An 11,943-nucleotide genomic window follows, 5' to 3' on the forward strand; every position below is an offset into this window, starting at 1 on the left:
AAAGATCAGTCTGTAATCTGCAAAATAACTGGCACCTGACTGCATTTGTTAGATATTTAGGTTGTAATTCTGCATATCCAAGGCCAGTGAAGAAGTCTGACAGCTAACTGCAGTATCTGGCAGTACAAAAAAATAAAAATTCTTCAGGTTTCATGCTGCAAACCTATTAGAATTAGTCAGTCAAATTGAAATTTTATTCCTTAAAATTTTCTCCCCACTTGCTGATCGAGAATCCAGGCTACCGGTAATAGATCTTAATGCCAAATGCACTTGCTCCATCTGCCAATAGCTTATAGTATTCCACAGCCTGTTGTAATAGTTAAATGGGATTTGACAGCCTGTTGTAATAGTTTCACATGGCTGATACAGACTTTTATGAAATAATTTGTTTCTCTGTGACTGTACTAGTTGAAAAAAGTAAAGTTGATTGTAAATGGCACACAGCATGCCAAGTAGTCATTATTTATTCAGATCAGATAGTCTAGTCTATGTCTGGAAGGCACCCAAGAAACCTTGCAATGATTGAAAAAGCACCTTAATCAAATTCTTTTAAAAAAGTGTTAAAAAGAAATGATGAATGAAACCAAATCTGGACTAGAAAATAGCTTTTCTTAATATGGAAGTCAAAAAATATAAAAAGTCAGTTGGTAATAAACTCTGAAGATTAAAATACTGGGGGAAAAAAACTCAACATATTTTGTTTTAAAATCTAATCAAACAAAGCATCACAAGGTAAAAACTGCAAAAAGCAATTTGTATTTACCATATGTACTTGCTTATGAGTTGAGTCCAGCTACAAACTGCACAGAACCAGATCTGCCATAGTGTATGTGCTGGCAAATCTGGATCTATGCAGTTTGTAAGAAGTAATAAGTCGAACAAACAACACAGATCCTGGTCTGTAGGTGCAATAGGATAAGATAGATCAGGATCTTTGTCATTTACAGTTTAACTTGACTTAAAAGCAAGTATATGGTACATTATATATACATCAAGTGAATGACAAAACACACTTAAACCAAGTCATAAACATGTCAGAACTTGGCCTAATCTACATCTGCTGGTACAAAAAAAAAACACAAAAAAACAACGTTAAAAGAAATAGTTATATCTCAGGACTAGATGTAACAAAAAGTATTTTTAAAATTCTGTGACTATGCAGAGTAGTACACAACAGGTCTACCATAATACTAAAACCTTTGTTGTTCCAGGTACTAAAACTACAATGCAGCAGCTATAATGCAAGAACCCTCAAACAGGCTTCTAATAATTTTATCAAGCTGAATAAACCTGGCAAAAGAATACAAATAACAAATCTCTAAAATGGGTAACGGCACGATGTGCCACTTTCTTCAGAAATCTGGCATGTTTGAGGCTACGACACATCCAACCAAGCCACAGTAGAAAAGACTAGTCACTGAAGCAGGATGTAAACATTTCAAATCTGTGTCAAAATGAAATCGTTCTTAATGTGAATTTATGAAATGGTTCTTTTTACATTTATTTCTCAATATAAGACTAGTTTCTAATTCATTTACAAGACAGCAAGAGAAAAGCAAAGCAAAAGTTAAATGCTAAGAGAGACTGACACAATTGCATTGGAGACACCAATGAAAATTAGGTACCTTTTTGAAGTTGTGTAAAATGAAATAAATCCAATATGAACTTGTGGAATGAAAAATAAGCTTTTTACTAAGTGGCCGAGCGGTCTAAAGCGCTCACCATTACGGATCACTGCCATCTCACCTGTCTGCTTGAGTTCGAGTCTCAGGCTCGGCTAATGTTGCTACGTGAGAAAGCCTGCCAGTAGTTTCTCATGGGTCGGTGGTTCCTCCCGGGGTTTTCCAGGGTTCTTCCTTCACCAATTATACTGGCCACCATGTATAGCCTATCTTGTGCTGAAAAATGGCGTTAAACCCTACAACAACAACAACTAAGTGTTGTGTTTGTTCCTGAATATCTCACAAGTTATTCACCTCAGCAAAGGCACAGAATATATCAAGGGGTTAATGACCGCAATGTAAGAAAAATTCAGGCTTCGAATGACTTAATGTTAAACAAGAACCCCAAGCAGGTTGGACATCACTCATCTTGCTTACATCAATACCAGCTGACCATTTACCTATGAAGGTTTATGTAGTACTGAAAGAAGACAACCTGTGTAAAACAATAACCCAAGCATCCCAAGTCAATTCCACCTATTTTTCAGTCTGATACAGATTCTTAAAAAATAAAGAGAAAAAAAAGCATATTTCTTGCTCACAATCGAACTCACCCAAGATCTTGATACTATGACCTATATCCCAAATTTTTATCAAAATCAGATGAAAAAACACAATCAAAACAGATTTAACAAGTTAACCAATCAGATTACACAGAACAGGCAGTACTGAATGTATAGTATGTGTAGGGTTTATGGGCATAGTACACCTCTCCCTCAATAACTTGCGCACAGTGGGGTCCATAAACATAGACCGCACTATAAGCGAGGCGCGAGTTACCGTGGGACCTCCAAAAATTGAAAAACATCGCTTTGACAGCAAGAAAACTGTGGGGGGAAGTGGCATTAGGGAACTGAGCTATTTAATGACTGAATCCTTATTTTACAATCACTACGATAATAATTTTTAATAACGCGCTTTTTCTAATGAAGTTGTTCGTTATGCAGTTTAAATAACATTTATTTTCAAAATGTCCAACATATGAAAGATCGTTCCAACTGGTTTCAACAACCATTATGTGTACACGAAAAATGTATGTATTATGTCATTGCTTTTGTTTTTTTGATCAGTCTGGTTCCCGTAGTGTTGTTTAATAGTATTCTTTCAAACTGGGAGTCCACAGTGCAGGGAACTAGATTAAATGTTGATACAACACCAAACAAGATTCCTTTTTTTTCTCTTCAAAAACACACAACATTTATTTCGTGAGACAATCCAAACTCAATTTTTGTATTGTTCAATTAGTACAATATTGAATTCGTGATTTCATTGGAAGTAATAATGAAATTTCTTATCATCCTTGAGGATATCTCTAAGTGCCAGTTCAAGAATTCTCTGAAACTCACTTGCCACAATGGTCCGTATCTGTGAAATCAAGCTCTTTATTTTATTATTCATTTCGCTTGGCTGCCTTGTTATCTTTGATCACAGCTATAAAAGAGTCGGTTAATTTAAGGTAGTTTATGTTACATAAACAATAACATTTATAACAGTGTTCAATTGATCAAATGAAGTGAGTTCATCCAACATATGACTGGGGCTGCTAGATTTTAAGATTGTAGGATTTTCATGCCTTTTAACTTTTCTTTTATTCCAACTCCTTTATATGATTAAAAAGACATAATTAACATGATAATACAAAGGAAGCCAGATTTTAATTCAGTGCAACAATACAACAAATACTTCCGCAAGTCAGTTATCAAAACACAGTCAGTACTTAATTAGATTCTCAGAGAAACGCTTGTGGACATAGCTGTTATGGTAGATTGACGCATTTTACGTTTAATTACAAGAGGACACATTGCATTTATCACGATTACACTTAAAAGGAACTGTGTGTGTGTGATTTGGATTTTTAACGTAGCTTTAACTATTTTTCAGTCATATCGCTACGATGTCTGCAGTGTGGCAGTTTATAGTGATGTCTAGCACAGGGGCATCATGCTAAAGACATGTAGCATGATGTCCCACCCAGTCACATTATCCTGACACCAGGCTGACCAGTCCTAACACTAACCTCTTAATGATGAGCACCAAGCAAAGCAGCTGTTAGTACCATTTTTGTAAGTCTTTGGTAAGACTCAGCCAGGGATCGAACCCATGACCTCCCGTTTTGGAGGCAGACACTCTAACCACTAAGCCGCTAGGGCAGTCATTGACGCTTCTAACGTTTTCTTTGACTGTACTGTTGAAAAAACACACCCCTATAAACTCTCTCTGAAACTCAAGTCTGATAAAACTTGATTTGGAAGATAGAGTCATAATTAATGTGCAGTCTCTTGTTCATAATCAACCTTGATGACATAAACCTGTTTAACAAATTTTATTGAAATTGGATGAGAAAAGAAGTCTTGTCATCTTAAAAGGTAACAAGTATAGCCCACCACATATATGCCAACCATTGCAAGTGAAAAATGTTGGCGAACCCAGAAGTGTCCCCTGTACCCCATGCCAAAACTGAAGTTAGCATTTGGAAACCTGGAAAATATAATTTTCTCATTACTCTCCATTGTGTTTCTTCAGAATAAGTGTTTCTTGGAGCTGGATGTTTCATTATCAATTACTCCTCCATAGCAAATGTTTATCCATCTAATTAACCTTGCAAACATCATAAATCTTCATGGTTATGAACTGCTTATGACATCCTCAAACAAATTGAGTATTCATCGTGGTATTAACTATAGCCTTGACACACTTCATGATCTTTGCCTGAAGTGTCTTATTTGCTTCATTATCTATCCTCAACATGATTTATCATAGTGTGATCTAAGTGAAGCAGATGTTAATTATCATTTGGCTGCTCATGTGCAAGATAAAGCAGAATGCACATAACATAACAGCACATCTAATTTCAAGCAAGCAAAAGCAAGATTCAATGGTTAATGTGGCTGTGCACATGAAAATAAATGTAACGTAACTGAATGATCATCTCTTATTTTGTTTTTATTGAAAATGTCATGAAACAATGTCAATTCAGAATTTCTTGTTTCAGATTTGGAGTTTGAAATATTGGTTTGCTAATCTCAAATGAATCTGAATGGTTGCTAGTATGCAAAAGAGACAAAATCATCTCACTAACATGTGCAAATCTCACTATTTGCAGAACCTATCCAACACCATGACCATATAAGCTTATTTACCAGGCTGGTGCTTATCAAAATTCAGTCTCATCCAATCTGATACAAGATTACCTCATAAATATGTATAGATCTTGTTTACGACCTTCACCATTTAACAAGTCGAAGCTAATCTGATCTGAAATACAGTTGAGAAGTTCAGCCACTAAGATGCAGATCTGCCAACCCTGATGAGTCTGTCTCAGTAAGACAGTTGATTTTTTTTCCTCAAGATTGACCAGTTTTCAGTAAGGTGTAACAAAATATCAATAACTGCTATTTTAAAGCTGGAAAACTAAATTAAAAGTTCGACATATCGACGATAAACATTATGTTCAACTGAAAAGTTTGTAAAGTACGCATACTTTATTTACCACTAGTACAGTTGCACAAACTCTAGTTCCAAGCCCCATGCAGCTCAATGGCTTGTTGCTATCTCTCAACTTTACATAATTCTTGGAAATTCTTTTCCATTTCGCATGAGACCAATCATATTTCCAGCCAAAAGACATACTCAAATGGCACATTATGTCAAATAAGCTTAATAATGTCCTTTCCATCTTTTATTCACAAGAATCTAAATACTCATTTTTATTCTTCTGTGTTGATTATTTAACACTTTTATAGAAGCTTATTTTCCCTTTTGTTTTAACAATGTATCACTTTCTATCTTACTCATTATCAAATTTATATGTAAAATTCACTCATTATCAAATTCATATGTCAATCTCACTCGTTATCAAATTCATGTCTATCTCACTCATTATCCAATTTATGTCATTCTCATTCATTATCAAATTCATGTCAATCTTACTCGTTATCAAATTCATATGTCTATCTCACTCATTATCAAATTTATGTCAATCTTACTCATTATCAAATTCATGTCAATCTCACTCGTTATCAAATTCATATGTCAATCTCACTCATTATCAAATTCATAAGTCTATCTCACTCTTTATCAAATTCATAAGTCTATCTCACTCGTTATCAAATTTATATCGCAATCTCACTCATTATCAAATTCATGTCAATCTTACTCATTATCAAATTCATGTCAATCTCACTCAACAAATTCATGTCAATCTCACTCATTATCAAATTCATGTCAATCTCACTCATTATCAAATTCATGTCAATCTCACTCATTATCAAATTTATAAGTCTATCTCACTCATTATCAAATTCATAAGTCTATCTCACTCGTTATCAAATTTATATCGCAATCTCACTCATTATCAAATTCATGTCAACCTTACTCATTATCAAAGTCATGTCAATCTCACTCAACAAATTCATGTCAATCTCACTCATTATCAAATTCGTAAGTCTATCTCACTCATTATCAAATTTACATCGCAATCTCACTCATTATCAAATTCATGTCAATCTTACTCATTATCAAATTTATGTCTATCTCACTCAACAAATTCATGTCAATCTCACTCATTATCAAATTCATATGTCAATCTCACTCATTATCAAATTCATTTGTCAATCTCACTCATTATCAAACTCATATGTCAATCTCACTCATTATTAAATTCATGAGTTTATCTCACTCATTATCAAATTCACATGTCTATCTCACTCATTAGCAAATTCATATATCAATCTCATTCATTATCAAATTCATGTCAATTTCACCTATTATCAAATTCATATGTCAATGTAAATCATTATCAAATTCATATGTCAATCTCACTCGTTATCAAATTCATGTCTGTCTCACTCATTATCAAATTTATGTCAATCTCACTCATTATCAAATTCATGTCTGTCTCACTCATTATCAAATTCATATGTCGATACTTAACTTGTGTGATATCCTGATCATGTAAAACACTTTTATGTCTTTTGAAATAAAGTTGGATCAGAAATACGGTTTCAATAGTGCTAACAAGCTTTTTTGTTAAATTCTCACTTTTATCAAACTCAGTGGAGACCTTGATATTCCATATTCCAAATTTGATTAAAACCAGAAAAGGAATATGGTCAACAAGCAACTGTTAAAGGACAGATGACAGTTGACGCAGGACACATGATGGATGCAGAGCCATGCCATGAGTTCAATGTATCTTATGACCAGGTGAGCTAAAAACTGGCAACTCAAGTCATATCTCATCTATTATTAAAAAGAAGAATGATCCATACCGTGGTAAAATCTGACAGGTAAAAAATTCAACATGAACAAGCTGCAAGACAACAACTTAAGCTACTCCAGCAACGGCAGTGCAATTCTACCTTTAAGGCATGGGTGACTGGTTAGGTGTGTGCATCAAGGAATTAAAAGGGAAACAAGTTAGTAAAAATACCTGAGCTGGATGATGATTTCCTTCTAAATGAACTTCTTAACGAAGCTATCATAACAGAAAAAGATAATGTGCTTATTAGTTAATGGAAGGCATTATATTAAGATTCACGAACACATAGGCCTATGATTTCAATATATTTTACCACAAGGTTTTAAACAAACACCAACATAATGTAATAATTTTAAAAAGATAAACAATCCAATTGACATGTACACATGGAAATACCCCATTCACAGCCATTAAACCAGCATTGTAGAATAAGGTCATCAATACAAAGTATCATTAATCTTAAAGCAATCAATGCAGTACTCACTCATTAAAACATTGTCCATGGGATTGAAAGAGTATACTACCTTACAGTGAGACCCCACTATAATTAAGCACAAGAAGCATAAGTACTCCCTCATTATAATATTATCTATGAGTCATAGAGTATACTATCTTACTGTGTGAGCCCACTGTAACAAAGTACATGATGCATTTAGTACTCCCTCATTATAACATTATGAATCATAGAGTATACTATCTTACTGTGTCAGCCCAATGCAATAAAGTACATGATGCATGTAGTACTCCCTCATTATAACATTATCTATGAGTCATAGAGTATACTATCTTACTGTGTCAGCCAACTGTAATAAAGTACATGATGCATGTAGTACTCCCTCATTATAACATTATCTATGAGTCATAGAGTATACCATCTTACTGTGTGAGCCCAATGCAATAAAGTACATTATGCATGTAGTACTCCCTCATTATAACATTATGAGTCACAGAGTACACTATCTTACTGTGTGAGCCCATTGTAAAAAGGGCATGATGCATGTAGTACTCCCTCGTTATAACATTATCCATGGGAGTCACTGAGTATACTACCTTAAAATGAGACCCCATTATAATAAAATGCATGACTGATACAGTACTCATTAAAACACTGTCCATGAGACCCAAAGAGCATACTACTTATAGTGAGACCGTATTATAATAATGTACATGATGCATACAGTACTGCTTAAATTTAACATTAACCATGGGAGCCACAGGGTAGTACCTTGTAGCAGCATCCCCATATAATGAGGTACATTATGCATAAAATGTGATGTGATGTGATTTGGATTTTTAACTTAACTTTAACAATTTTTCAGTCATTTTGCTACGATGTCTGCAATGTGGCAGTTTATAGTGATGTCTAGCACTGGGGCATCATGCCGCATACATGTAGCATGATGTCCCACCCAGTCACATTATCCTGACACCAGGCCGCCCAGTCCTAACACTAACCTCTTAATGCTGAGCGACAAGCAAGGCAGCTGTTAGTTCCATTTTTGTAAGTCTTTGGTATGACTCGGCTGGGGATCTAACCCACGACCTCCCACATCCAAGACAGACACTTTAACCACTAGGCCACCAGAGCGGTTTATGCATAAAACACTCCCTCATTATAATGCTATCCATGAGAGTAAATGAGTATACAGCAAAACCCCTTATAATGAATTACATGATACATATAATTTTACTACCACTTAATGACATGGGATCCGAGACCACTGTCATCTTATAACAAGAACTATCTTACAATGAAGGCCTTACAGTGAGGGAATGACGTAGTAGTGATGTCATGGAGATATTTACTTTATATTTGTTGTATGAATTTCAACTGTAAACAAAACAAGTTCTTTGAAGAGACTGATGCTCAACTGGGCAAAAAGAATTACTAGGAATTCACAAGACCATTTCTTCCTTTTAACGGCTGCATATTCAAACCATCTCTGATATTCTTAAGCAATAACAAGATTTTCAAATTAGCTGCTATGGTGGACATATTGGATATCAGACTGGCAACACTTTCATTTAGGACAAAGCAGACATCATTAAAAGTCTTCTGGTGAAAACTCCATGTATCAATGATTATCCAGGTAAAGTAGTGATAACAAAATGTTTACAACAGCTGCCATAGCAGTCATACTGGATGTATGAATAGCACCATTTTAATTTAGGTCCAGCTAGTTATCACAAGAAGTCTATCTGTGAAAAAACCTTGTTAATATAGAAATCCATTTGGGAGTAGGCACAATATTATTTTCAAGACAGCCACAATGGTGGCGCTATATTGAAAGTTAGTCATTTTCATTTAGGATCAAGAAGACACCACAAAAACTCTTCAGATGAAAAGCCCATTGCAAAATGACTTTCAATTTAAGAGTAGCTATAAAATGATTTTCAAGATGGCTGCCATGATGGCCATATTTGACTTCAGATCGGCACCATTCTTACTTAGGACCAACTAGACATCATAAGAAGTCTTTCAAAGAACCCCCCCCCCCATGTTGATATGACTATCCATTCTGGAGTAGCAATAACAAGATTTTCAAGATTGCAACTGGTGACCATATTGGACCCAAGTAAACACCATTTTCATATAGGATTAATTTGACATCATAAGAAGTCTTTAAGTGAAAACTCCATCTAATTAAGAGTAGCAGCCATAACAAGATTTTCAAGATGGCTGCTGTGGTGACCATACTGGAGGTCAAATTGGCACCAGTTTCCTTTGCGACCAAGTATAAGAAATATTTCAGTGAAAACCTGATGATGATATTACAATCCATTCATGAAGGAGTAGTTATAAGAAGATTTTCAAGAAGGCTATCATGGCAGCCATACTGGATGTCATACTGGCACAACTTTCATTTAGGACCAAGTTGACATCATAAGAAGTCTTTTGGTGAAACTCTCTGTTGATAAGACAATCCATTCAGGATTAGTAGCAAGATTTTCAAGCACTGTGACTGCCATATTGGATGTGTAAGCAGCACCATTGTTATCTAGGACCAACAAGACCATGGGATGAATGTATGTGTAATATTTCACTGCAATCCTCCAAGCAGATTAGGAGAAGCAGAAATAACACAATTGTGCTAATATATCATTTTATAAGCCCTTCTGGTTGATGAACAATAGAGCGAAAAAATATATGCTTACTAATCCAAGTGTACACAAGGAAATTCAGTGAAATCTGGTCCCTTGACAACAGTGGTGAGGTCAAAAAAAGTTCACATTAATTACATTTGACCATGTTTTTTAGACAATACTGTCAAGTTATCAGAGATGAAAAAGTAACAAAGTTTCATTGCCAGACCTCATAAAGTATTAGAAGAAAAGTGCAGAAATCTTTGGTTTGGATTTTTAAAAATATATATGACCTTGATATTGAAGATATCTATTTGACTGTGATAAGCAATTATGCCATCAAACTGTGAAGCATAAGTATACCATAGGTAATCTCTGCACCTAAAACAGATCTCATGATGAAATGCAGAAACAAAAGAAACCCTAAAATTTTCACTTGCGACATCATCCTTAAAGATAAAATCCTAAACATAATGCAAGACATCTTCGTGTGACAATGAATCTGGACTGGACAAGAAATATGAATCGGATGAAGATATCTCTTGATGGTATGAATATAAAATTCAAACAGATCATGTAAGTATGAAAACTGTTCATGAATGAAATAACAAGAATGTAAAATTGCACCATAAATGACACATAATAAAGTGTACCAAGTTTAATAGCCATCCATAGTATTCGCACATCCACCCATTTGTTTGTTCTGCCCCTAATGATTTTAAAAATGAAAAGCACCAAGGATATAAAAAAAAATGCACAAAACATTCATTGATTTATAATTTCAAACCCGATGGTCACCAAGGGGCCCCTAACAGTCAAATTATTAACATTTCAACGCAAACAGAAGCTCCTTACAAAAAGAAGCAGACAGACTGCTTGCTATCCATTTGTGTTTTCTAGAATAGACTATTTTAGTAAAAACATTGTCATCTGCTTCTAATAAAAACTGTGTCGGCTGCATCTAATATTTGCAATGTCTGGTTTTAATATTTCAAAAACAAACTGAACAAATAATCAGAAGGGACTCTTGTATACATGTATTGCAAGAGATATAAATCCAACATTTATGGAATTATTGAGATTTTCAAAGACAGTGAATTACACCTCACATCTGTTGCTTGAAAACAGACTGGTCCAAGTAAATATGGCAACCACGCTGCTGAAGAAATCCGTTTAATTCAAAATACCAACAAGTTGACGGTATTTGTGACCTCCTGGTGACAATCAGGTTAGAACTAGTAAATCAGTGAATGAAAGGACTAAGATTTGTGCATTATTTTATATCCTTGAGGCCTTCTTGTTTAAAAATTGGTAGTGGGGTACAAACAAACTGGATCATGTGAAAATATGTACACATTTTTGTTCATTTACCACTTTTATTCTCTCAGCCACAGTGACCTTTACCTCTGATCTTTAGAACCCCAAATTAATACACTTCTTCTTTGCCCCAAGTGTTAGCCACCCACAAAGTTTGATCCAGGTCTGTGATGTAGAACTAATGTTATTGTGAAGAGACTAATTTCTTTCTTTTGGTCACGATGACTTTAGGCTTTGACCTTTGCCCCCAAATAAATAGGCTTCACTCTTACCTGCAGTGCAAGCTACCCAAACAAGTTTGATCACTCCTAAGCTGGACTACCATTATTGTACTTAAACAGTTTTTTGACCTTTAACCTTCTGACCCAAAATCAACAGTGTTCTTCCATGCCCCAAGAACATAACATCCAGAAAGTCTGGTAACTGTAGATGGTAGTGAATTTGATTTATTGCGCAAAATTCATTTTTTTTCTCTCTCAGTCACAGCAATTTCCTTAGCCCATTTACAAACCATCTACAAAGTTTTGTGAAGAACTCAGACCGCAAGTTATTGTATGAAAC

General features: G+C 34.9%; 2 protein-coding genes across 2 annotated transcripts in view; one reads left to right on the forward strand and one right to left on the reverse strand.

Annotated features, from left to right (window-relative positions):
- LOC149791598 (CLIP-associating protein 1-like) overlaps nucleotides 1–7,204 on the reverse strand; it is a 127,469-nt gene extending 120,265 nt beyond the window's left edge. The window contains exon 1 of the mRNA XM_089969458.1: nucleotides 7,153–7,204. Coding sequence (XP_089825584.1) covers nucleotides 7,153–7,204 — 52 coding nt within the window. The remainder of the gene's footprint in view (nucleotides 1–7,152) is intronic.
- Nucleotides 7,205–10,561: 3,357 nt separating this feature from the next.
- LOC149791599 (coatomer subunit alpha-like) overlaps nucleotides 10,562–11,943 on the forward strand; it is an 86,603-nt gene continuing 85,221 nt past the window's right edge. The window contains exon 1 of the mRNA XM_089969459.1: nucleotides 10,562–10,613. Within this exon, the coding sequence (XP_089825585.1) occupies nucleotides 10,562–10,613 (52 nt within the window). The remainder of the gene's footprint in view (nucleotides 10,614–11,943) is intronic.

The sequence above is a fragment of the Sinohyriopsis cumingii genome, chromosome 9 (genome assembly GCF_028554795.1).
Source record: "Sinohyriopsis cumingii isolate HCF-2022 chromosome 9, ASM2855479v2, whole genome shotgun sequence".
Lineage (NCBI taxonomy): Eukaryota > Metazoa > Mollusca > Bivalvia > Unionida > Unionidae > Sinohyriopsis > Sinohyriopsis cumingii.